At 44.6% G+C, this 27,754-nt stretch overlaps 1 protein-coding gene across 1 annotated transcript in view; it reads left to right on the top strand.

Moving 5' to 3' along the window:
* Positions 1-27,754, top strand: part of FAM117B (family with sequence similarity 117 member B) — an 81,599-nt gene that overhangs the window by 35,541 nt on the left and 18,304 nt on the right. Inside the window, 4 exon segments of the mRNA XM_039495932.1 lie at positions 3,084-3,176; positions 6,664-6,777; positions 24,247-24,390; positions 25,204-25,429. Coding sequence (XP_039351866.1) covers positions 3,084-3,176; positions 6,664-6,777; positions 24,247-24,390; positions 25,204-25,429 — 577 coding nt within the window.

Below are 27,754 nucleotides of genomic sequence, written 5' to 3'. Positions count from 1 at the left end.
GTGTTTCACAACTAACAACATCAATACCTCCTTTAGATCTCATCCACAAGTTCTGTCCTGTTAGTGGCATGATATCGAGAAGTTCTTCCCCTTTACAACACAGTTGTCAGACACAGTCTGGACAAATACCGATAATTGAGGTTTATTCTGTACTTCGCACAACTCATCTAAAGCGATGCTCAAATACTCTCACTGTTGAAGTTGCAAGTACAGTTGCGATTCGATGTCACTGTTAAGATCAGAGATTCTGCATTCTATTGTGTGGTGTGAAAGCTACAGGCGAGAAATTTTCTTCTGTAGATTCTTGCTTCTCTGTTGACAGGATTGACTTCACATCAGTGAAGCATGTTTTTATAAACTCACCTTCAGAGTAGGGCTTTTTTGCACGGGCTATGTGCCAGACCACATAATAGGACACTGCAGACTGCAACGTTAATCGGTTGGCAAATCTGGTGAAGACCTGGGCTTCTACATCTGTTTGTTTTTTCAAAGTTTTCAGTTTTAAAGTGCAGTGTTCAGAACCTTCTAGGAATTCTTGATCCATATGTGCATGGCTCGAAGCAAAATGACGCTGCAAGTTTTGAAGATTTGAAGTGAGATACACACGTCTAGCAAAGAAGACACATGGCCTTACCATTATGTTCAACGAAAAAGTACTTATTCTCCCAATCCTGTTGGAAGCCTCGATTTTCATCTGTGTATTTTCTTTTCTGTTTGCACTTGCCTGCCATTGTTAGATGGTGTAAGAAAAATTTTGATTAAAAATTTCCATACCAGCTAGTCGCTATGTGCTTTATTGAAGGAGACACAGGCGCTGGCCAGGGGTTGCTATAACCCTGGCTGTACCCCAGGCCCTGCCTCCAACTCCACTCCTTTTACCACGTCCCCAACCCCACCCCACCCCACCTCTTCCTGCCCTATCCCGCCCTATTTGGGGGCCTCTCCTCCAGTGAGCCATGTCCACACTCCTCCCCTCCAGAGCCTCCTCAGTGCTGAGCACCCTCCATATTCCCCCCAGAGTTGGCTCCTGGCTGGAGCTTCATATTATCTTCTGAAGAGTTGCATGCGGCTCCAGAGCCACTGGTTGGCCACCCTGATCTACACACATGCTGATAAGCTTACAAGAGATCACACCCAACTCTAAGAAGGGCTGTGGCAGGTAGGTGCTCAGTCCTTCAAACTCCACAATGGGTAGGGTTTTTCTGTACTCACAAGTTCATACCAGCTTTTGCTCAGAAAAAGAACACCCATGAATCTGTGAATCACTCCTTTACGCTGTTTGGTTCTTTGATTTTGGGACTCTGGGAACAGGTAATCGCCAGACAAAGGTTCCCTTCTCAGGGCGAAACTTTGAAAGGCTGAGTTCTTGCATAAACTGAGGATGTATGTTTGCATATGCATCCCCCCAATAAATTCTCTAACATTGTCCGATAAATTCATTCTTGTCTGGCACATAGTTTCATGTAGTCTTTTGAAGCTCATGACACTTCCCAGGATTTATATTGGTCATGTCTCCCCCTATAGAAATTACATATAATTCCACAATTCATGAACTTTGCATCTTAATACAATGGACTCCAAGCCTACTAAAACTTAAATCAATAAAGTAAATGGCTGCATCTGTCACAATACCCTCTTTCTGTATTCAGGACAGGATTTGAATAGTATATAGTAAATAATGCCTAGGCCACATATTGAACAATGAAGATAAAACAAGCTATTGATTAGTTGGTTATTCAGTAGCACCGTCCATTCTGTGCACTGAATGAGGCAGATGACCTGTGGGGAAAAATATGTGATCATGTAATTAAAGACAGTATCATAATGCATATACACCAGGAGGTTGAATTAAAGTTGCCCAGGCAACTTAATTCTAGTATTTCCTAACTTTTGAGTGCTTGACTATAGTATAGTTGTTTGTGTGATATTGCAATCATTGATTGTGCAGTATTGCTTATATACCAGAATGTTTGTTTGCTTGTGGCATGTCTACACTATGAACTTAAGTCGCTGTAACGTTAGGTCGACTTACAGCTGCCACAGTAATTACTACAGTGGTTCATGTCCACGCTGGCTGCCTCCTGTTGGTGGTGCGCATCCATTGATTTAAGAGGGGCAGTGTAGGGAGCTGAGAGAGCCTGGACTCTCAGTTCTGTGTGCAGCTCCCTGATGGAAGCCTCCGTCTCCCCCCAGACTGCATGTTGGGAGCACGGCTTCCCCTGTGGCTTCTGTGGGGAGCTATATGCCCAGAGCCCAGGCAAAAGCTCAGTTCGGGGTGAGGAGTCCAGAGCCTGGACAGGAACCCATCTTGGGGCAGGGAGCCCCCCACCCACCCACCCCAAGCTGACAGCCAGGGCTGTGAGCCAGGCTCTCTTGTCAATTTCTTGGCTCTAGCACGGAGCCGTGAAATTGATAAGAATGAGGGCCAATAGTTGATATAAGTAACCTGCAGTGTCTATATGGACACTGCATTTCCCAAACTACGCTGACATAAGCCTCGCATGGAGGTAGAGTTATGTCACTGTAGTAGGGCACTTATATTGGTGGAAGCAAGGCTGTAGTGTGGAAACTGAGATAATTAGGTCGATATAAGCTGCTTTTCGTCGACCTAACTCAGTAGTATAGACCAGGCCTTTAGTCACGTACTCAAGCAGTACTAGAAATGTCTGTTAACACACAGGATCAAATTAATCCCTGGTCTGAGTGCTAAAGTGATTGGAACTTGTACCCACTTAAACCTAATGGGCCAAATTCTTTCCGTGTTTTAAGTGAAATTAAATTAGAGTTAATTCTTCTGTTATAGTTGGGGGTGATAAGTGTTCATATGAAATAGGGGAGAAATCTACTATGTAGATTATAGGAGTGGCTGAGGTGACATCTTCATACTGATTACTTATAGGAATATCAAAGTTGCCATAGAGGGCTTTCATTCAGTGACTTGTGCTTTCCAGCAGTGTCTGAATCCAGAAAATCATAATTACATGCCCTCTCTTAGCTTACTTGCTTCTAATTTCTCTTCTTTTGTTTTTTGGCGAGAATAAGCATACCCTTTTAAAATTAATCCTTTAATCTTCTTGTTACAGACAGAGAGTGCCTGGGCTGAAGAATATTTAGAAAAGAAGAAAGGATCTCACAAGCGTTCAGCATCCTGGGGCAGCACAGACCAACTCAAGGAGGTCAGGAAAGCTATTGTTTGAAATAGAGTTTTGTGTCAGGCTTGTTGTCTGCATATTTTATTACCATGAGGTTTGAAGAAAGTGCAAACGTTTGTGTTTAGTCTTGCCATATAAAGATTGGAGGTGGAGAAAATAGAAATACATAATGGCTGATCTGTTTTTTAACTGATAGGATCACCATGCAAGATACCAATATTTAATGAAGTGGGGTAGGGAAAGCAATGAGAAATCGAGGAATTATCTGTTAGCTGAGAGAGGAGTTCAAATGGTAGCACCAGGGCCTGGGTACTAGGTATGCTGAAGATGCCGGGGTTCAAAACCTGTGATTCTTGCCCCCACTCATTTTCCATCAGCAACATGCACCAGCATGTACTGCTTGGGGGAAGCCCCACATTGCGTCCAGGTACAGTATCTGCCTCCCTTGCTCATACTCAGGAGAACCAGATGCTCTGCCTCAGGAAACACCTTATGGAGGCTGCCATGGGATCAACATAGGATCCCAGCTGGGGAACACCCCCTTTACATTGGCCTGAACAGGCGAAGAGCGCCCCCTCTATTGCGGAACCCTGCACTGGGGCCTAGTCATGAACCAAGGAAGCATGCACATAAGCATGGCAGTAAGTCTTTCTCCAAATCTAATGAGGACTTGGCACCATCCACGGTTTCCGGCCACGAAGTATCCGTGCGTTGTAAGTCTCACAAGAATAAGAAATGGCAGCACTGATCACTAGATCCACTGGTATCAATCACAGACCCAGTGACTCCACTGGCATCCCACAAACCATTGGTCTCCAGATAGATGCAGTTCCTGATACCGACTCCTCCAGCGGAACAGATACCATTGACCCCTGGGAGAATTGGAGGTGCCCTGGATCCCCATGAGTTATTCGCACTCCACGACCACTGATCCGATCACCAAGTTGAAGGGACCGTTTGCCTGCTATGCTCCTGCCACCTCCCTTTCCAAGAGTCCTAATGGCACCGCCATTTGGTGAGGTTTGTGAATCCTCTGTTTTGGATTATATGGATCTCTGACACGGTCCACCACTCCTGTTCCGGAAGCGCGACTACTGGAAGGTTCCGACAACACTGGGGCACTTCCGCACCTTGCTTTGCCTGCAGAGTTTGTATCGGGCGCTGTGGTCCCAAGCTGCACAACAGCAGAGTCAACCGGGTTGGCCATACCGGAGATCATGGCCACAATATTCACCCTCTGAACAGTCCCGCTTGGTCTAGGAGGACTCCCCCACTTCATCACCACAACTCTCGTCAGACAAGCATTCCAACGTAGCCCTGGATGCTGCACTGATTAGCCTGACTCCAACAGTACTGACAGATCCTAAGAGGCATCCCTCATCTTCCCAGGATGCAGCTGCCTCTTCAATCCCCTCCTTCCCCACTGATGACTATCGCCAGTTACAGGAATTGCTGTGGAAACTAGCTAATGCCCTACACATTACCATAGAGGAGGTACTAGATAGTCAGTTGTAAATTGATGGGTCCACCCTTCGAACCGCTGACAACTTGTTCCCTGCTCTACATGTCATACAAGGGGCGTTTCTGATAGCAATAACCTCAGCAAGGAGGGTGTCTGAGCTCAAGGCCCTAACATAAGAGCCCACTTACACCGTGTTCTATAAGGACAAGGTTCAGCTCAGGTCACATCCAGCTTTCCTCCAAAGGTTGTCTCCCAATTTCATATGAACCAGGACATCTTTCTCCCAGTGTTCTATCTTAAGCCGCACTCAAGCGGCAAGGAGCAGAGGCTTCATTCATTGGATGTCCGCAGAGCAGTAGCCGCCTACTTTTGAAAGAACAAAACCATTTATGAAGTCCATTCAACTGTTTGTGGCCATGACTGACAGGATGAAGGGTCTTCTAGTCTCTTCCCAACGAATTTCATTGTGGATCACGCCCTTCATCCCTGAATGCTATAATCTGGCAGAAATGCCTGCCCCTCCGCTTACAGCATACACTACTAGGACTCAGGCTTCTTCAGCAGTGTTCCTGGTACAGGTTCCGACCCAGGAAATATGCAGAGCAGCCATGTGGTACTCCATACATACGTTCGCCTCACATTATACGATTACCAAGCAGGCCAAAGACATTGCGGCCTTTGGTAGAGCATGCACCAGTCAGTGGGAGTCTAGATGAAGGTGGTTGGGGCTCAGTGGGTGGGGTCTGGGGCTTGGAATGGAGGTCTGGGTGTGAGGGACTCTGGGCGGGTCCAGGTGCTTGGGCAGTTAGGCTTGGTGGGGTGGGGGTCTGGGTTCAACTGGTTGGGGCTCAGTGAGGTGGGGGTCTGGGTGTGGGGGGCTCATCTGGGAGGTCCTTATGCAGAGAGGGTGGGGCTCATTGGGGTGGGGGTTCTAGTGTGGGTGCTCAGCAGGGGTGTGTGGAGGGGGTGAGGCTCGGCAGGGGGAATCTGGGTATGGGGGGGTCCAGATGCATGGGGGTTGGGCAGATACAGTAACCCCCCATACAGTAACCCCATCCCCTGTGGCTGAGGAGGGATGGGGGCAGAAAGCAGGGGAGAGGGGGGTGCAGAGCTTCCTGCAGCCAGGGGAGGTTTCTGAGGGTGGCTCAGCCCCGGCCCCTCCTTCTCCTTGCAAGTGAAGAGGAAGTCGGTCCTCCATCCTCAGCCCAGGCTAGTAGCTGAGCCTAGTGCAAGCTAGGTGCCACCACCTGAGGCATCCCCAGCCCCCCTCCCCCCCATGCACCAGCACTGCCGGAGAGGAGCCTGTGACCGTTCTTGCAGCTTTCCTATCAGAAGTAATTTTTCTGTAGGGAAGCAAAGAAATCTGTGAGGGACATGAATTCTGCATGTGCGCAGTGGCGCAGAATTCCCCCAGGAGTAACATATGAAGTGTGGCCATGTGGCGTTCAGTACACACCTTTTCCACACACTGTACACTAGTGCATGATTCCACAATGGATGCTTCATTTGGAGCAGCAGTCCTCCATTCCACAGTGTCCTTGCACCATGCTCCCATATAGGTACTGCTTGTTAATTGCCCTCAGTGGAATACAATAAGGGACCATCACTGGAAGAAGAAAACAAGGTTACTTACCTGTAACTGAAGGCAGTCTGCCATACCCTTTATTGCCTTGGGTGAGACTATAATGCGGCACTACGTTCAAAAGCTCCAGCTTTGGGCATATGGTGCATGCACGTAACGCTCACTGGAATACAGATAGGGGCTCCGCATCTCAAATAACCTTTGTTTACTAGTAAGTAACCCTGTTATCTTCAGGTACTGTCATACTGGTATGTGAGAACTGGAAATATGTGCAGGTCTTCATAGAAAAATGAAAGCTAATATTTTAGTATTGTTTTTTATCTGTAGAGTAGCTGACTCAACATTATATCAAGTAGATTCTCATAATTAGCAATGTTTCCACTTTTACTTTTTTGATAATAGTCCATGTAGTAATTGAATTGAATATGCAAAGGGAAATCTGAGACTCTTGTTCTTTCCCCTGTCAGATTGCAAAATTGCGTCAGCAGTTGCAGAGAAGTAAACACAGCAGCAGGCATCATCGGGATAAAGAGAGACAGTCTCCATTCCATGGTAACCATGCAGCCATTAATCAGTGCCAGGTAAGGCTATGCCACTTCTCAGGGCATTGTGGGAGTTAACATAATGTTAACTCCTGTGTGTTCCAGGTAGTGATTTTTATAGAAAAAATACCACCATATGTTTTGAAATACTTGATTACTGCTGAATGATGTATATCTGTGAAATGTATAGAACCTTTTTGTCTTATGAGATGAAACTGATTTTCTGTAGCATGCTGAAGTGGGGTGTGTGTGTGTGTTTTCTCTAAATTTTAAAAAACTTTAAAGGGAGTTTGGTGAAGAATATACTAATTTACAACGTAATTTGTAAGGACTCCGAGGCAGAAGGATAATATAGTTCAGTTCACTGAATTAGAAGTCAGTCAGCATAGATAAATTTAATCTAATTCTATGAAATAATCTTACAGGTAAAGTGATGTGTCTAGGGTTATGAATTTGCATATAGAAAACTGCATAGAACCAGCCTGGTGGTAGCATCTTGAGAGTAAAGTTTAGTTTCTTCTTGGCTCTTGGGTACTGGGCAGTCCTGGGCTGAGTGCTATGGAGGTATCCCAGTTGTCCATCTGGTAGACATGAAGGGATTAGGAGTTGACGCTGACTTCCTTTGAATGGAGTCCCATTTGGTTGGAAAGATGGTAGCTTGTGAGTGACTCAGGGAAGAATAGTGAATCCTCAGTCACAAACTGCAGAGGAAGGATGATAAGAATATATTTACAAAGCATTTAATTTTTCCTCTAGAACTGTAGAGGGTATGAAAATATCCATTCAAAAGTTCTTTACTACTTCTGTGTCACTAAATTCATCCTTGTGTTTAGGATGAAGGGAGAAGCATAGATATCTTCCCAATAGGCGCATGTTCTTGTATCTTATCACAGTCTGAATTCCTACCATGATTCCTCAAAAAAAAACTTCTTTAAATTTTAGTATCAGACATGTACAACCAGTTGAAGAAATTGTCGGAGTTGCAGATCATGATCTCTGCACATCTTAGATTTTCAAATCAGTTCCATTTGTATCTAGCAATGTGAATTTGAGAAAATGTTCTTCATGATCATGTTAATTGTTCCTAATAGAGAGTTTCCTCTGACGGGTTTCCCCCAGGGTGCCACCTGGAACTGGGGTACCACCGACCCCACCTGACTCCCCAGCCTGGGCCTCCCCTCACACTGTGCTGCTATAAGTTTCCAAGCCCTCCAAGCTTGCTCTTTCACTAGCATACACACAGGTAGGGACACACTTAGCTGCAGAATTTACAGGCTGCTGTGATCAGCTCTGCATGGGGAAGCTACAGCTAAGGAACTTCCACGCTGTTCAAGAGCATTCCCCCCTCTGGGGTGTGAACCCAAAATTACACCGTCTTGTGCTGCACAGAGATCTGTACAGTGTAAGCTCATGAAATTTGCCCTCTCCCTCAATGTGGAGAGAGAATATACAACAGCTTTTTGCCTCAAGGTACAACTTCCACACACTGGTTTGTGATGAAGCAAAGGCAAATTTATTAACTACAAAAGATAGATTTTAAGTGATTATAAGGGGTAGCAAACAGATCAAAGCAGGTTACCTAGGAAATAAACACAAATGCAATCTGAGCTTAATACACTAAAGAGATTGGATATAAATAGCAAATTCTCACCCTAAATGATGATTTAAGCCAGCTGCAGATTTTTAAGGGGCCAGCTGCCCTTGCTTGCAGCTTAAAAACGCCAGGTGTTCCTTTCACAGGCTAGAAATCCCTCTAGCCTGGGTCCAGCAGTTCTATCCCAGTTCAGTCTTTGTTCCTCAGGTGTTTCCAAGAGTCTCCTTTTGGGACCAGAGTCAGTGAAGAACCACAATGATGTCACTCCCCTGCCTTAAATAGCTTTTGATATGGTGGGAACTCTTCATCTCCAAGCTTGGTTCCAACGCTCTTCAGTGGAAAAACACTGGTATTCCAAGATGAAGTCTAATACCAAGTGGTATGGTCACGTGCCCCGGTAGTGTCATAGCAGCCATGACTAGGAGGCTGTTTGTAGCATCCTCAGAATTAGCTTCTTCTAAGACCTGTTGTACTCCTGAATGGGCCCTTCCCAGCCAGACACCTAGATTGACGATCTTTTGCCTAGTGGGCATATCCCAGGTGTAAACACGTTTCTAATAGATACATAGATAATATTCTTAACTTCAAATACCAAAATGATGCTTGCATATAAGTAGGATAATCATATTCAGTAAATCATAACCTTTCAATGATATCTTACATGATCTATCTTGCATAAAATGCATCATAAATATGACATACTCATATCATAATATTAGTATGGAGATTATGGGGTGTGGTGTCACATTTCCATTCTAATCTAACAAATTGCAAACAGGACCAGTCATGCCAAGCATAGGTCTCTGGCTCCTTCCCTTGCAGATTTTTGTTCTTGTTTCCCCTTGGGCAGGGAAAAAAAATGGTCATGCAAATCATCACTGATTGCCAAAATGAGCAGTAAGTCTAGTTTTAGGGGAAGAGCAAAATTTGGGATGTTTCTCCTTTTTTGTTTAATGTGTCTTCCAAAGAAGAACAAACACACCTCAGATCTTAATCAAGAATTTCTGGATTAAATCAACAAGAACATTCTCACAGTTAATCCAGGGACTAATAGAATGCTTCTCTAATAGACCCTGTCACTATCGGTACTTGAGATTCTTCTAGGGAAACTGTGTTTCCAATTCTTTGCCCTGCCACTTGGGCTAGCACCTATCCTCTGAGTTCTCTCCAGAGGTGACAGTAGAATTAAATTTGAACGCTTTAAGGAATTGAAGGGTGAGCATTATCTAGATGACTGCTGATTTGTACCCTGTCTCTAAAACTGGTTGTCAAAATAGTTTCCCAATCTGACTGGACACTTCAGAGCTTTGGTGTCCTGATTAAACTAGGACAAAAACTCTAGGCAATAATCACAATAAATAACCCATGTGAAAATGAGCTTTAGTTCTGGGGGAGTGGGTGGTGGAAGCTGTTAATTTAACAAGTTTCATATCCCTGCAAGATTCAAGAAGCCTTATAGCTACTAAGATTTATCTGTTGCAAAGAAATGTTCCGAGCAACTGGTGTCTGGAAGAGAGCTCTCCAGCTTTGGTTATCCTAATGGAGCTGGTGTTCTAAGCAATCTCTTCCACATGCTTACTCTACTTTAACAGGTGAAAACATGTTGTTTATAGTTGTTTATAGTCTGACAACCTGTTTTTAAAAAAATAAATAAATAAGTGCCTGTTCAAAAATCTACTCCAGTAGTAGTAAATTAGTGTCCAAATATGTTAAGGTTTCTGAGCAGAGCACTGTTTTTAGAGATTTGTAAAGAAATCAATTTGAGTGTCTGAATAGTTTCTCTAAACATTACATTATAAAGCTCTCTTTATAGGAGGGTGTTAAAGGTGACTATTAAATGTCCAAGAATTTTTCTGTAGTGCTTGGAGGATCCTATGCATTTGGGTTGTTATGATTTGCATTTGCACCGAAAATAACAGTTCTTTGAGTGCTTGTTCACGTCAGTTCCAATCAGGTGTACGCACATCATGTGCCTGGTCATTGGAAAGTTTTCACTTAGCAGCTCCCATCAGGTCAGCTGTGGAGCCCCCTGGAGTGGCACCTTCATGGCGCTCAATATATGACCCTGCCGACCAGCTCCCACCCTCCCCCCGCTTCGGTTCCTTTTTACTGTCTGTGATGACCATTGGAATAGTGCTCCATTGCTCAGCAAGTGCTCCCTTAGTGTTCTTCTGTTAAGTCATTTTAATTCATAGTTAGTTTAGTAAATAGGTTGGGAGCAGGGTCTCTCTCCAATCCCTAACCACCCCTTGGCAATTTTATCACTCTTGGTGAGTGAGGCTGGTCCAAGAATCTGGTTATAGTAATACTCTTCATTCATCTACTCTGTGAACTCCTTAATAGCTTTGCAGCATACTGGGCAAAGTTATGGTCTTCAAGTAGCAGATTTCATTTCCTTACCAAGAAAAAATTTGCTTTTGCTATCATTTTAGGAAATACAATGAGACTTGCATTTGAGAGCAGTGCTTTGTCTAAACATCCTTATTTTTGGAGTTTTTATAATTTAATATTTAGGTTATCATATGGGTTGTACTCCCTCAAGAGAACAGTAAGTTCTTCTTCGAATGCTTGCTCATATCCATTCCAGTTAGGTGTGCGCGCGCCGCGTGCACGTTCGTTGGAAGATTTTTACCCTAGCAACCCCCGGTGGGTCGGCTGGGTCGCCCCCTGGAGTGGCGCCACCATGGCGCCGGATATATACCCCTGCCGACCCAACTGCTCCTCAGTTCCTTCTTACCGCCCATGTCTGTCGTTGGAACAGTGGAGCGCGGCTTAGCTGTCCTCCACTTCCCTAGCTACTCCTTATTTCTTCGCTACCTTTGTTGTATATAGTTATAGTATAGTATAGTATAGTTATAGTTGTAGTTAATTTGATAGTTCTTATATAGTTCAGCAGGGTTTGGGCATTAGCCCCTTCCCCGCGCCCAGTGCCGGGGCCCATGCCCGGTTCACTGGGGTTCAAACCATGCTCAGCCTGTCATAAGCCGATGCCCACAAGCGATCCCCATGACTCTTGTCTAAAGTGCCTCGGGGAATTGCACATTACAGATAAGTGCCATATTTGCAAGGCATTAAAGCCGAGGACAAAGAAAGAGAGAGACTTTCGCCTAAAGAATCTCCTCATGGAGGCAGCTTTGAACCCTCTGTCCTTGGCACCGACCGCTGAGCGCACTGCTAGCAGTGCTCCTCCGGCACCGGACCGTGCCAGCACCGCCAAAACACCGCGGCACCGGCCATCTCCGGCACAGGGTCCTGCTCAGCACCGATCTCTCTCCCTGAAGCAGAAGAGATCTAAGTCCTCTACATCTGTGCCTTTGGCACCACAGACACAGCCCCGTTCGGACCGCCCGGCACCTGCACCTGCTGAGGCACCGACTGCTGCAGTACCGTTGACTCCGGTCCCGCGGGGGCCGTCGAGTCTGGTCCCTGAGAGCTCCCCGCTGAGGCCTGTGGTTGAGCTTATGGTCCCCTCTACACCAGAGACATTCTCCACAGCCAGGGACCTTATTGCCATGACTGAGTCTGTCCTGCTTCAACCCCCGGCACCGGCGGTGCGGGTATTACACTCCAGAGGCAAGCCAGCCATAATGAGGCTTCCCTCAGTCGGCTCGGCAGACCAGTACCGATGACGATCCATGTCCCGGCACCGTTCACGGTCTCGACGATCACGGTCCCAATGCTGCTCGCAGTCCCGGCACCGCTTGCCCATTCAGTACCGGTCGTACTCACGGCATAGATCGACATCTCAGCCTCTGGCCCGGTACTCTCGGTACTGCTCCAGCTCTCGGCTCTGCTCCCAGCACCACAACTCTCGCAGCCGTTTTCGCCGCAGACCTTCGAGATCCAGGTCGACCTCCCGGCACCGCGCTGGTCACAGGCCCCGGTCTCACTCTCGGCACCGGTATGACTCCGGGTACCGATCCCCGGTGCCGAGGAGATCACCAATGGCAAGATAAAGGGTTTTCTACCAGGGTCTTTCAGCTCCTCCCTGGCCGTCCCGGCACCCATCCGTATCTTCGCAGGCGGACAGTGCGTATGCCCAAGACAAGGACGCCAATGTGCCTGCCGCGATATTCCACGAGCCCCAGGCTCAGGATCACGGTCCTCAACAGTGGGCATTCTGGACACCTTGGGCATATCATCAGGCCCAAGGTGCGCATCCAGGTCCATCGCGTTCTGCCACATCAGAACACCAAGTGCTGGAAGCCATGATAAGCCACCCTCCTCCTTCTGCTTCGGAGGAAGTGTCGGTCCAGCCTCAGGATTTCCAGATCCCACGGGAGACAGAGGCTGTCCAGCAAGAAGAGCCCTTGACTGACCCGCTTGTCCCAGGTCTTTCCTCATCCTCCTCCCCTGACGAGGCGGTAGCCGGAACGTCGTCTGTAGGCCCTCCACCAATCGACCTGAGGGCCCACCAGGACCTCCTCCGGCGTGTGGCACAGAATATGAACTTGCAAGTCGAGGAGGTCCTAGAGGTAGAGGACCCCGTGGTGGACATCTTATCTGATGCCCCCACGAGAGTGGCCCTCCCCTTTATACGGACTATCCAGGCCAATGCCAACACAATCTGGCAGTCTGCGGCCTCTGTCCCACCTGCTGCCCGAAGAGTGGAACGTAAATTATATGGTGCCCTCCAAGGGCTATGAATACTTATATGTCCATCCCCCTCCTTGCTCCCTAGTTGTCCAGTTGGTCAACGAGAGAGAGCGCCATGGCCAGCAGGCCCCAGCCCCGAAATCAAAGGACGTGAGGTGCATGGACTTGCTGGGGCACAAAGTCTATTCTGCAGGGGCACTCCAACTCCGCGTGGCTAATCAACAAGCCCTCCTTAGCCGCTATAACCAGAATACCTGGGCGGCGGCAGACAAATTCAAGTAGTTGCTCCCGCAGGACTCCCAACAGGAATTTGCGGCCATCCTGGACGAGGGAAAAGAGGTCACTAGAACTTCCCTCCAGGCTTCCCTGGATGCCGCAGACTCAGCGGCCAGGACCCTAGCCTCTGGGGTTACTATGAGGCGTATCTCATGGCTGCAAGTCTCAGGCCTCCCCCCGGAGCGCCTTTGAAGGGTAAGGCCTGTTCTCTGATAAGACAGAGACCCTAGGCTGCAAAGCCTAAAAGATAACAGGGTCATTATGCGCTCACTAGGCATGCACACGCCAGTTACCCAGCGCAGGCCCTTCCACCCCCAGCCACACCACTCTTACCCTCAGCCCAGACAGAGACAGGACTTTGCTAGAAGGCGGGGTAGAACCGGTCGCCGGAGGCAATCAGGCAACCAAGGTGGCCAGAACCAAGGTTCCTCCAAACCTTCCACAGGGCCAAAACCCTCCTTTTGAAGGTGCGCCCGAGGGCATCATACCAGTATCGTCACAGGATCCGTTCCCTCCTTTCTCCAACCGCCTCTCCCTTTTCCTCCCTGTGTGGTCCCAGCTAATGTCAGATTGCTGGGTCTTACGCATGCTGGAATTGGGGTACCACCTACCAATTTATTTCATGCCCCCCCTTCTACACCCCTTCCTCGTCCCTCTTCAGGGACCCCTCTCACGAGCAGCTCCTCCTACAGGAGGTGCAGACGCTCCTTGCCAAAGGAGCCATAGAGGAGGTACCGGAACACGAATGGGGCACGGGGTTTTACTCCCGCTACTTCCTAATCCCCAAGGCAAAGGGGGGTCTCAGACCCATCCTGGATCTGCGGGAACTCAACAGATACATGATAAAGTTGAAGTTCCGTATGGTATCCCTGGGGACCATCATCCCATCCCTGGATCCTGGAGACTGGTATGCTGCCCTCGACATGAAAGATGCGTATTTTCACATAGCCATCTACCCACCTCACAGGAGGTTCCTCTGGTTCGTAATCAACCGCCAACATTTTCAGTTTGTGGTCCTACCTTTCGGACTCTCTACAGCCCCAAGAGTATTTACAAAATGCGTGGCTGTAGTCGCCGCCCACCTCCGCCGCCGTCGGATACACGTTTTTCCGTATCTAGACGACTGGCTCACCCGAGGGGCCTCCGAGGCACAAGTGATCCATCACATCGGCATTGTCAAGGACCTTTTCCTACGTCTAGGCCTAATGATCAATGCGGAAAAATCAACTCTGACTCCCACTCAGAGGATAGACTTCATTGGCGCCACCGTGGACTTCAACCTTGCCAGAGCCTGCTTACCGCAATGGTGGCCATCATCCAGAGTCTGCAAGTTGCTCCGTTGACTTCAGTTCACACTTGCCTCGGTCTCCTGGGTCACATGGCGGCCTGCCCGTTTGTGACGAAATACGCCACACTACGCCTCCGTCCTCTCCCCTTTGGTTTTACCCCACTGGCTAACCAGAAGTCATACAAGCTATTCCCTTAGACGCTCTAGTTTCCCAGTATCACCACCAGCACTGCTCCTTATGGGGATGAATGGTTATGAAAACCAATACCCCAGTAAAAGAAAAAGGTTCTCTCGATCCCAAAGGCCCAAGCCCCAGACCCAGGTCAATATACCAGTCAGATCTTACCCACAAATCACGCTGTTGCCAGTCCTTTAGAATCTAAAAACTAAAGGTTTATTCATGAAAAGAAAAAAATGTAGATGAGAGTTAAAATTGGTTAAATGGAATTAAATACATACAACAGTTGCAAAGTTCTTAGTTCAGGCTTGTTTCAGGTTTGATAAGATTACTGCTGATTTAAACCAATCAAGTCTCTGGAGTATAAACATCCCAGCTTGGATGGGTCGTTCAGAGCTTCAGTTTCAAGCACAGTTCCTCCAGAGGTCAGAAGCAGGATTGAAGACCAAATGGAGGGGTTTCCATGGCCTTTTATATCTTCTGCCACGTGGAAGGAAACCCCTTTGTTCTTACTGTGGAAAATCACAGAAGCAAGATGGAGTTTAGAGTCACATGGGCAAGTCACATGTCCATGCATGACTCAGTTTGCAGGCAGCAGACATTGCTCACATGCTAGCTTGAACATTCCCAGGAAGGCTCCTCAGATGTAGATTGGAGTCTCCCAAGGTCTAGTGCTAAGTGTTTCTTGATAGGACTATTTTGAGTAAGTGCCCATTCTCAAGAAGCTGACCAAATGCTTCTACCGGGTAGATTTGTTTCTGGATTATTTAAAGACAACAGTTTCTCTAAGGCAGGGCTATGCTTTAGTAATAGTAGTAAGTAATAAGTAAAAGTAGCAAGAGTAATAGTGTAATTAGTATATTAGGAAATGTTACCACATAAATATATGAGAGAGAGAACTCTGTGGCAATTTCTGCCCAGGAAATGCTTGTAACTCATTGTTCATGTAAACAACAAAAATTCAGCGTTCCCAGAACCACCAAACTTGGAAAAGACTTTTAACAGTACTCAGACTTCAGCAGAACATGGAAGAAGTGCATGTGTGGTGGTGGGAAAAGTATGCAAGGAGAGTAAAGATAAGCCAGCAGAAAAATGTGAAAAGTCACTGATGAAGCAGCCCTCCCAGTTCTAACCAGGGAGAGAAGCAAGAGCGACAGAATTAGCAAGTTTATCTATAATACATCTGCTCTGATAACAGCTTTTATTAGTGCTATTATCTTTTTCACCATAATTTTCAGTGCCCAAATACCCTGAGATTATCACCATTTACATCAGCAATGAGAGAGAGGACTACTAATGCCAGAAATACATTGTTTAAAAAAAACAAACACAAAAACCCATGAGCATGCAGTAGTGTGGTCTCCTGAAGGCCATCACATTGCTTCAAGAGAAAAAGCAAAATATGTTGCTTATGTCGTGTGTTAAGTTGCCTGAGCAAGTGCTTCCGCCAAAGAAGCCTGTTCTTTCAGTGTAGTTGGGGAATTCCTTTGGGTGGCAGTGTAGTCAGCACAGAGTTGTGCTGTCTCCAGTAGGTCTTTTGGAACCTTCCATTATAAGGTTGGATGGGAAGCAGGTGAGTAATGAGGCAATTGTTACATTTATTTTAGTGACGCAAGAACAGAATGAGATTGGCTTTTTAGGTTCAATGTTGATTTGGGCCACTACTTCAGCAAACCTTTGAATTTCTAGCTATTTTTAAATTTATTTTTCTTACATGAATTTTTACTCCTGATGCAGTGAGTAGCACTGAAGGTGCTTGATGATCCCTCTTCCATTATTATTTGTTTTGTCCTTTGGTTCTGATGTTAATGTTGCAATGCATTTTCACTTCGGTAAGATTTACAGACCACTTCATGGTTTCTAGCTCAAATGTCTTCCCTCCCCTGTATTTTGTTCCTAAGAACGCTGTTTTCTCTCCACAGTCCACTGCCCTACCTATCTGTAAATCAAGCTAAGCTGATTTTACACCAGTTAAAAGATCTGGCCCCCCATCTTTATCTTCCCCCAGCCTCAGACCTCACTACTTTATCTTCTCTCGCAGTCTCCCCACATTCATCCTTGGATATTTGATGATCCCACTGACTTGTCTGGCTCTTACTTACTGACCTGCTTTCTTGATTTACTGCCTTGGATCAGTCTGTCCTGTTCCACCCTCCCAATCACTTCCTTGTTATTATCTTTGACCAAGAAAGAATATAAATGTAGAGAAGCATAATATACACTTACTTGGAGGTATAGGATATTGGAGTCAAAGATTTTGGACATGTTTGGGAAAAATAGAAGTAATTCTTTATACTGGCCTTCAGTTGTTTTTCCTCTTATGGAAAAGTCTAAATTTTTTCAGACAAGAAGGGCAGGGGTGGAAGGTGGAGAAGCAAGAGTTGAAAAAGTAATGACAACCTGAACTATGGAGCAGCTAGTGCTTTGGTTATAACATGGATGAAGATTGCCAAACTTGTGGTGTCTCCTGGTGTCTTTTATGATGTGCAATCCATCTAAACTCACCACACCGGCTGATGCAGAACAGGTGCTTCATTAAATAGATTACCTCTTTTCTAGGAGAAGTAAGGAAGATGGTACACAGTTCATGTTTCTCATTCCATAATAAAAGAACTTGAGCAGGTTGGGAAAAAAAAATTCAGTTTAAAATTGACCAAAATGGGGTTGGGGGGGTTGGGAATCATGAGTTATTCTTTTATTTTGATCAGCTGTCACTGGAACACTGGGCCTACGCGTTGTCCTTCAAGAGATCAGCACACAGCTAATCATAGCTCTATGAAGAGACTGCTTTTTGTTTTTTTGTTTTTTCTTTAACAATTACCAATTTAAACCCCTTGAAATTGGAGGAAGACCTACTAGTTGTGTTGTGGAGAGACTTTTTTCCAACCCTGGAGAGTCAAATCTAATGTGCCTGAAGACTTGAAAGTGCCTCACACTTCCAATCACTGGCAAGAGCTCAGTGGAAGAGAACGCTCAGTTGCTAGGAAGAACATCAGGCAAATCCCAAAGCAGCACCATCAGTAAAAATTAGAATGAATACCAGGAGGGAGCAGGCTGATTGACTGACTGTATTTACCACGCTCTGTTTCAGATTAACAATTACAAACAGAGGAAAGCTGAAAGTAATTGGAAAGTCTTAGAATAGAAATGGTGGAAAATGTCTTGAGTTTTTAAAAAAAAGCCCAGAAAACAAATTATGTAAAACAAACCAAGTGAACATTTGTAATGTACTAAATCTTGAAATGCAAAAAGATGAGGAGATTGGCAGTAATGAAATATTTCTCTCTCAGTTTAGGCCATTCTCTAGTCAGCCTATGACTAAAGCTGCACTTGAGCAAAGGCTTCTGCAGAGCATTCCACTGATCTGTCTAGCTTATGGTTGGGGTACCAGTACCGAACCTCTTCTTGCTGTTAGAGAAGATACCACTCAGGACAGTCCCTAAAGTTCCTGCTGATGCAAGAAAAGGTCCTTCTTGAATGCTGTACCATGCCTCATCTGCAGTTACTTTAAAAACTGCAGTGTGGATGTTACAATGTTTCTAACCCAGTATAGGAGAGCTGCAGAAACTTTTTGGAAAACTGCATGAATCTCCATTCTTCATGTGGAATCCCCTATGGGCTACTGGTTCCAGGAAAATGATCTAGATTAAGCTGCAAGAAAGGTCATGTAACTCCTGTGGAAAATTTCCAAAGCAACTAGTGACTCATTTATTTTTTCCTTACTGCCGACGGTGAGAGACCAAAACAAAAAGCATAAGCAAAGATTTCCACAAAGTACACATGTCATGAACATACAGCTAAGGGTAGCATAAAATCCCTCCTTTACCTGTAAAGGGTTAAGAAGCTTAAATAACCTGGTTGGCACATGACCAAAAGGACCAATAAGGGGAGAAGATACTTTCAGATTTGTGGGGGGAAGGTTTTTGTTTTGTCTTTATCTCCAGGACAGACAGGGACCAGGGTAGGAAATATATATTTTTCTAAAGCCATATCTGAAATAAGCATCTTAGATTACCAACTGTAAGTAATAGCAAGGAAATGTGTTAGATTATCTTTTGTTTTAGCTTGTGAATTTTCCCTATGCTAAGAGGGAGATTTATTCCTGTTTTTTTGTAACTTTAAAGTTTTGCCTAGAGGGGAATCCTCTGTTTTAACTCTTACTACCCTGTAAAATTATTTTCCATCCTGATTTTACAGAGGTGCTGCGTTTACTTTTTTCTTTATTATAAAGTTTTGTTTTTAAGAACCTGATTGGTTTTTAGTGTCCTAAAAACCCAAGGGTCTGGTCTGTGCTCACCTTGTTTACCTATTTGAGTGGTATATTATTCTCCAGCCTCCCCAGGAAAGGGGTTGAGGGGATATTTTGGAGAAACAGGAACTCCAAGTGGTCCTTTTCCTGAATCTTTGTCTAACTCACTTGGTGATGGCAGCATACTATTCAAGGACAAGGAAGAATTTGTGCCTTGAGGGAAGTTTTTAACTAAGCTGGTAGAAATAAGCTTAGGGGCTCTTTCATGCGGGTCCCCACATCTGTACCCTAGAGTTCAAAGTGGGGAGGGAACCTTGACAACATATACAGTGCACTCCTCTTAAATTGTTGGCCCTTCCTCCTCTGCCTCAGATTTGGAACAATTTCCCTAGAAGTTGAGTTGCAGTGCTTAAAACAACTGGGACTTTCATTCTACTTGGCTGTGAGCCAAACTTGAGTTCCTTATTGGAACAAATTCCTGTATATTAATAGTTTAGTAAGGGGAATAGTGATAGTTTTAGTGAGGGGGGGAAAAATAGCATTTAAAGACTTAAGAATTTTGCCCTGTACGTGGAATTTCACTGTATCCAAGTTAACTATGCTGTCAGTGGATTCCCTTGAACTCTGTATAGCTGCTTTTGGATGCTTATAGTTCTTAACTGTTTCAAATACAATAATTTACTTCCTTTTAAATGAAGATAATTATGATCTCAGTGTAGAAAATGTTAGAAATTATGGTAATTTCATATTAATGAAACGATTCAATGCTTTTTCAGTTTTCTGTACAAAATCAGTATAGATAATGTGTATATCTGTGCAATCTAAGTAAGCATTTCCAACACCCTAAAGTGAACTAATAAAGTTTTGAAAACTAATAATTGTCTCAACCAAGCCATTTAGTACATTGAAAATTCAGAAGTGGGCTTCTGAGAGGATGTAGGTAAGAGTTCAAGGACATTGAAATTAAAACGAAAATAACATTAGTATGATGAATGCTGATGTACATAAATAAGGTGTCCTTAATACTTTTGATTTTTTTTTTTTTTTATTTCAGTGGAATTAAATAAGCCAGCCTTTTGGTAAATACGAATGATTTAAAAATCACTCATTATCAGTGTGTTTGGGAAGTTGTTCCATTATCAGTGTGGTTTAACTTTTTTCCTTCCCTCCTTTGAGAAAAGTTGTTGCTCCCCTCTCCCACTTTACTGTTTTAAAAACCTATGACAGGATTTAAAAACCAAGAGTTACAATGTACAGTAGGTAATGTATAGTTACAGAAGAAAATGACGTCCTAAATTTATAAAGTTGGACCCTGATTTGAGTTTTATATAAGGTACAACTCTAAGAATATATTACATTTCAGTACATATACCTTAGTGTCTACGCTGCACACTAAGCACGGACTGTGACTCAGTTTTGAGCCCAAGCCACCCTTCTGTCCGCACACAAATCAGTCTGACTCAAGTCAGCAAGCACTTAAGACTTGGGTCCTCATCCTGCTGTGACTCGGGTCCAAGCCCTTTCATTGTGCACTGTGGATGCAGGTCAAGCTACATACCGGACTCGGAAAGTCAGGGTAGTGCAGTATGGTCACATTAGCATGGCTGTGAGACCCTGGTCCAGTGTGAATGCTCAGGTGCAGGCTGGGAAACACCAAGTTGACAAGCCCCGGTCCCACAGACCTGGGCTTAGCATGCAATGTAGACATACCCTATAAGGGCAGGTTCTGCTCTCTACTCACAATATTTCAAAGAACCATTATTCCGTGTTACAGGAAGATGGCTGCCTAGATTGGTTCTGCCTGTAGCAGGAAGGGGAGGGACTGGAAATCACAGTCCTGGTGGCCAGTTTGGCCATAGTTTGTCCTTTTATTTCCACCAAAAGCTATATTGATAGCCCTCATCCTCAAAAAATATATCATGAGATGAAACTCCCTACCCCCCTCTTGGCTCTCTGGGAGCAGCTACAACCTTCCTTGTGAAGTATTATGTGAGGTTCTGGTCCCAGTCTTTCCACTGCTGTTTAGGAGGTGGAGACATGTCTGTTTCTGAAATGTGCAGATATTTGAAATCTTCAAGGCAACTACATGGAGCAATCCACTTGTGTTTGTCAAGCATGGATTGGATTTAGCTGCTAGATTGGATATCAAATTTGAGAGAGTAGTGCTCCAATCTCTATTGAATTTATGTTACTTATTCCCACCCTCCTGAGAAATACTCATCAGCCACCTACAATGGGATCCATACTGACACTTGAGGAGAGAATGGTTAATTAGCCCTAGAGAAACTGCTTCTTTGAGAAGTTGTAGTCCATGTGGATCCCTGCCCTGCCCTCCATCCCCACTTTTTGGAGTGCACAGCAGACACAGGTTTCAAACTGCAACTGAGGGAGTGCTGAGGCTAGTCTTCCCTTTGGGAGCATGAGGAGGGTCAGGGTGCATGCTGATGGATACTGCTACTTAGAAAAGATTACAAGCTTGTGTGCATAGGGCTATATGCACCTACAATGTAATTCACACTCACTACAACTTCTCAAAGAGCGACAGTTACTGTGGAGTAAATAACCATTTGTTATTGGTGTTTCCTCTCTCCTCTGTTTCCTTCGTCTGCTATTCAACTTTACCACTTAGTTCAAAAAAACACTAATGCTTAAATCAGCCTTCTACCTCTCATGTTATGTCCCTTCCCTCTGCTCCAAATCCAGGGCTGCCCAGAGGATTCAGGGGGCCTGGGACAAAGCAGGGGAGTTGCAGCGCTTGTACTCACCCGGCAGCAGTCCGGGTCTTCGGCAGCATTTCAGCGGCAGGGGGGCCTTCAGTTGCTCCGCGTCTTTGGCAGCACTGAAGGGCCCCCCACCGCCGAAATGCTGCCGAAGACACAGACCACCGCCAGGCCAGGGCTCACGGGGCCCCTGCGAGGCCTGGGGCAAATTGCCCCACTTGCCCTCCCCCCCGGCAGCCCTGTCCAAATCTTCTTTCCCTTATCACATCGATAGGTGTCGGGTCACTGTGCAAGCATCTGCCATCTTCGTCTGTCTGAGGTGACACTAAGATTCACCTCCTTCCCATCTGCTTAGATGCAATACGTCCATTGCTTCCTCAGCTTTCTTCAGGGTCTCATTCCTACTACCCTCTTCTTCCATGCTGTCTTTGCCAGGTCCTCTTCCTTCATTCTCTGTATGTATCTGAACCAGCAAAGTCATGGTTCCTGGATTTTATTCACCACATCATGAACTTTGACTTTCATCCTAATACTTACATTTTGAAGTCTATTTGTGTAACTCCTCTTACGGGGCAAAGATGCCTCATCTCAGACACATGAAGGTGTTGAACTAACATCTCTGTATCACTAATGTTTCTGCACCGTATAGCATTGCATGCCGTTGTTACATACAGTTGGGCTTTTAGTCTCAGTGGCATACACTTGTCCTACGCAACCCCTGAGATCGTATTTGATGCTCGTCCAGCACTCCCCAGTCTGCACTGTATCGCATGTTAAAACACATAGTCTTCTGTAATCCAACCGCCAAGGTACTTGAACTGGTCAGTCTGATTTAGTCTCATTCCATTAATCACTGTGTCCAGTTTCTTGTAGCATCTCTTCAGACCTAAATGACCTCAGTTTTAGTCATGCTCATTTTCGTTCCACGCCTACTCAGCTGATCACATTACTGGTTTAATATTTCCTCTAGGTCATATTTTGAGGATGGCGTTTTTGCTATGTCATCTGCATATAGCAGCTTCTCACCATTTCCTACTAACATAGTTCATCAATATGATAAACAGCAGCAGACTGAGAGCCAAACCCAGCACAATCTGACTTTCAAAAGGGTGTGTCATTCCAAAACATGTTCAGATAATTGTTTTGGTGATCTGTCTAAGGCATTCACCATAGTTAAGTCCTCAGACTCTCCATCTTTCCTCAGCACTGGTCTGGGAATCCTTCTATGAGCCTTCTGGTATATCTTTCTAGGTCTATAAAAGCGCAGAAGCTATCCTCTTGGTCCCTTAGCCATTTTTCCATTCCTTCCTGAATTAAAAACATTTGTCTGTGTGGTTCCTCGTCCTTTCCTAAAGAAGATCTGCTCTTGTTTGAGATGGGGTTCCGTTATCTTCCTAATCCTAGAATCTAAGACAGGGGTCTCAAACTCAAATGATCACGAGGGCCACATGAGAGCCGCATTACTGACACCTCCCCCCTGCCGCCCGTGGCCCTGCCCCAACTCCACCCCTTATATGAGGCCCCGCCTCTTCTCACCCCTTCCCTGCCCCCATTCCAACCCTTTCCCCAAAATCCCCACCCCAACTCCACCAGGGGGTGCAGGGCAGGGAGTTGGGGTGTGGGGTTCAGGAGGGATGAGGGGTGCAGCAGGGGGCTTAGGGCAGAGGGTTGGGGTGCAGGAGTGGTACGGGGTATGGCAGGGGGTTCAGCTGCAGAAGAGGTTCGGGGGTGTGTACTGGGGGCAGGGCAGGTTTTCTCTGGCCCTTGTTTACTAGTACGCTCCCCAATCATTTACAAGTGAATATGAGAGATCTGGAAAAAAAAAAAAAAAAAGTACTTTAGGTGGGCATTCCATGTCTTCATATCTAATATGTGGTGAGGAAACAAAACATAGATCCATATCTATGTAATTTTTTTCTTCACCAATTGTACTAAGTCAGTGTAAATTCAAAGTAACCTTCTGGAGGTACTTTTTAAGGAGAAAAAATTATTTCCTTTGCTAAACAAAACTGCCTTAAAATTTCAGCAAGGCTATGAATATACAGTAAGTGAAATGCAGATGGAGTGGAATTGAGTATTTTAAACTACATTTTAAAAAATACTGTTAAAATAACATTGTTTCCAAAGTAGAGCACTCACAAATCCAGGAAATCCCAGGCAGAGAGCAGGAAGGTATCTCTGAGGAAAATTTACTTCTCCAAATGGAAAATTTCTTAATATTGACTTCTATTATTATTACAAAAGGTTTTTCTTCCTTTATTCCTTAATAATAATAAGCATTCAAGGTTAGCTTTCCTGTGTTGCAGAGCAACATGGGAGCTGGAGGCAGACTGGGTAGTGGTCAGGGAAAGACTTTTGAGATTAGGTGGCTATTTAGAAATTGTCTAGTTAATAGTTTTTCTCCTGTTGCATATAAACTTGCAAAATCATCTCAGAACATCTGTTTTCATCTAAAGGCACATCTTTCGTCTTAACACAACTAAGTTTGTGCTTTGTTTTGATAAAAATTCTTTCAGTGGAAAACAGTATGCTTTAAATTTTTTAGCTTCTTTTCTTAAGTGTAAATCTACAATATTTATTTACTCATCTTCCCTTTTGGTTTTCCAGGCTCCCATCCCAAAAAGTGTAATTGTTCCTGTTATACCCATAACCAAATCGACAGGATCACGTTTCCGGAACAGCATAGAGGGGCTGAATCAGGAGATTGAGATAATAATTAAGGAGACAGGAAGCAAGGAAGAACAGCTGATTGTAAGTATCTACTGCCCCCAAAAAACTGTTTTCAAAATAAGCTTCCTTTTTTTTAAGAGAATTTTTCTTTTCAGATTGACTTACTGTACAAACTTGGTAATGTAAATTTGCACATGATTAACTTGTTGTCTTCTACTGAAGCAGAATAAAAAATTTCCTAATGATTAACTGTCTTCCACCACCACATGAATAGAAAATAACTTCCTTTAAATCTTTTGCTGTTCTCTTCATGTTTACCATGTTTACACGGATGCATTTATGCCATAAATAATCAACAGAAAAAGGAACAATTCTCTAAAACGTATTTTGGTGAGAATTGCTTTAGTCATTTTCATAGCATTTACTTTCTTCTTCCTCCCCTTGCCCCCCCACCCCCCCAAAATTAGGAAAATTCTTGCCTTTTTTGTATCAGTATTCATGGTTGTCCTTTTTTATAAGTGACTTTCAGAAGTAACTATTTCACACACCCAACCCTAAAAAGGAACCACTGGTGTTTTATATTAAATTGTTACACTCTTCAATGATTGCCTAGCTATGTTTTCATATGACTGTTGCCTTTGGGAAAACTGTCTTCATGGCTTTCTTTAAGTGTATTGCTCTTCAAGGAATTTCCTACTCTCCTGAAATCTGACCTATCATATAATCTGTTGGAGTCTGTGTAGTACAATAATTGATCTTCCTCAGAATAGGCTTCTGTTATGTAGTGGACCAGGTATAAGAAACTGCTTAAGCTGTAAAGTAATCCCTTTCCTGATGAGATGGGCAGCCTCACACATATGAAAAAGTATGGTTTTTGTTTTTGTTTTGTAACAGCCACAAGATATTCCAGATGGGCACCGTGCTCCCCCTCCGCTGGCGCAGCGCAGTAGCAGTACTCGCAACATGGATACCCAAACACCCGGTGGAGCAGACAGAGGCAGTAACAACAGCAGCCGTTCCCAGTCTGTGTCCCCCACCTCATTTCTTACTATCTCAAATGAGGGCAGTGAGGAAAGCCCTTGCTCTGCTGATGACCTTCTTGCTGACTCCAAAGATAAAGGTACTACATAAATGAGCTCTACTGTTATGCTGCTCTTACAATTTAAGAAAGAGTTGCACTATTCAGCATTTGGTCTTAGTATTTATTTCATTCTTTTTTAAATAACATGTAGCCACCCATATTCAAATGATGGATTTTCCTCATTCACTGTTCTGCCCCAAGGTGTATACTAGGAGAAGGAGTTTTCACGTCCCTAGTATAGTGATGGAAAGTTAACTTTTCTTTTTCTTCTAGGCAACCCTATTTTCCCAATTCGTCCATGCGTGAAGATATCGTGTGTGCATGTGCGCTCTTGTACACCTATCAGAGTTTGGTAATTGAGAGGGGGAAATTCTGATCAGAAACTACTGCTTTAGCTAGTTTTTAGAGAATGCAAGGACAATGCATACTATATTTCTCTTTTTTTCTGTTTGAGACTTTGAGCTCCAACTCTGCAGACCATGAGGTACATGTTGCCATAGCTGCTATCAAACAAGCCATAAGGGTAACTTACTGAAGGCTTTTTGCGGGGTATGGGTGTGCACGTGTGCATGTTTTGTTTTTGTTCTTTCTTTTTTCTTTAATTAAAAAGAGAGAGACCGACCTGTTAACTTCCTTACAGATATATTTTGGAGATATGTAAGCAATGCCTATATGCTATTTGGAGCATAAGGCTGATCGGACATACACTGACATCTATAAAAAGACTCTTGTTGACTTCAATGTACGTTGGATCAGACCCATTGTGTGGTTATTTAGTTATAGGTTTCCTGTTATCAGAACCCAAAGCTATTGCACCTAATGCATAATTAACTTGGGAAACTCATTATCATGGGATGTTGTGATGGCCAAAATATAACTGGGTTTAGAAAAGAAGTAGGTAAGTTTATGGAAGATAAATTCATCAATGGCTGTTAGCCAAAATGGTGAGGGATGTAATGCCATACTTGGCATAACTCTAAATTTCCAAAATTGCCCGTTATGTACACTATCCCTGAAGTTCTGGTACTGGCCACTGTCTGAGACAGGATACTGGGTTAGATGGACCATTGGTCTGACCCAGTACGGCCATTCTTATGTACTATACACAAATTTCTAAAAAATTGCCAGAGAACTCAGATGATTTGTGTTCATAAACAGTGAAGAAAAGACTGCCTATGGACAACAGTGAAAAACACTACACAAACTCCTCTAAAAGTTTAATAAACCAGTGACTGATGAACATAAAGATGGAAGTAGTATAAATGGAACTTGCCATGGCACCTGTCAGTTTACTGACTTTTTAAAATTAGGCCATTATATAAGGTTACTTTTTGATGGCAACATCATGACAAATATTTTCATAAATTTTGTAGTAGGTTTAGCAACTTATATTTTGATATGTCTTTATCTGAGACTGAAAATAGTGCTTATAAAAACCTTACTTAAATTAACTCACTGACAGGGGTCTCTGTAGCCCATTCCTTTTTTCTTGTGTTTTATAGACTGAGAATAAAAGCATAGGATTTTCCTTATAAGTAAAGGAACCCTATCTTAATATGGGAATTTGTCTTTGTTCTAGTTGTACCTTAAAATAAATTCCACAAGAACATGCTATTACTAGCCATTTTATCATATCCTATCATATAAAACATGACCTTTAATGGGAGAATTGTGCATTGTTGAATATTCTGTATGTCTAAACCTCCAATTAGAAAGTAGTGAATGGCTAATAGTAAAAAAAAAAAAAACACTTGCCTGTTACATGCACCCCCTAGCATTGCTATATTTAATTTCTCTTTGGTTACTAGGAACATTTAGGTGGTAACAGTCAGGGGCGGCTCTACAAATTTGGCCGCCCCAAGCAGTCATGCCCGGGAGGCGCCCCCGAGCCGCGGGAGCAGCGGACCTCCCGCGGGCATGACTGCGGAGGGTCCGCTGGTCGCGCGGCTCGGCTGAACCTCCCGCAGCTGCGGGTGGTTCGCTGGTCCGGCAGCTCCGGTTGAACTGCCGCAGTCATGCCTCCAGGAGGTCCAGCCGAGCCGCGGGCCGAGCGTCCCCTCCGCAGTCATGCCTGCGGCAGGTCCGGTCGTCCCGGGGCTCCGGTCCAGGTCCGGCCCAGCCTGCCGCCCCCCCGGGAAGGAGCCGCCCCACGCGGCTGCTTGCCCCGCTGGGCTCTGGAGCCGGCCCTGGTAACAGTAAAAGGATTTTTGTTTAATAAGAGTTCATCTCTTGCTGCTGCTTAGTCTTCACTCGAAGACTTGGTTTGTATCTCTAGGGTAACTAATTGTGATGGCCTAATCAGACAGACCTGCTATATCAGGCCAACATTTGCAATCTCCCATTGATTTTGCAAGATGAATAAAA

The sequence above is a fragment of the Mauremys reevesii genome, linkage group 11, assembly GCF_016161935.1.
Source record: "Mauremys reevesii isolate NIE-2019 linkage group 11, ASM1616193v1, whole genome shotgun sequence".
NCBI lineage: Eukaryota > Metazoa > Chordata > Testudines > Geoemydidae > Mauremys > Mauremys reevesii.
Note: the sequence above shows the minus strand (reverse complement) of the source record. Positions and strands in the feature narration are given on the sequence as shown.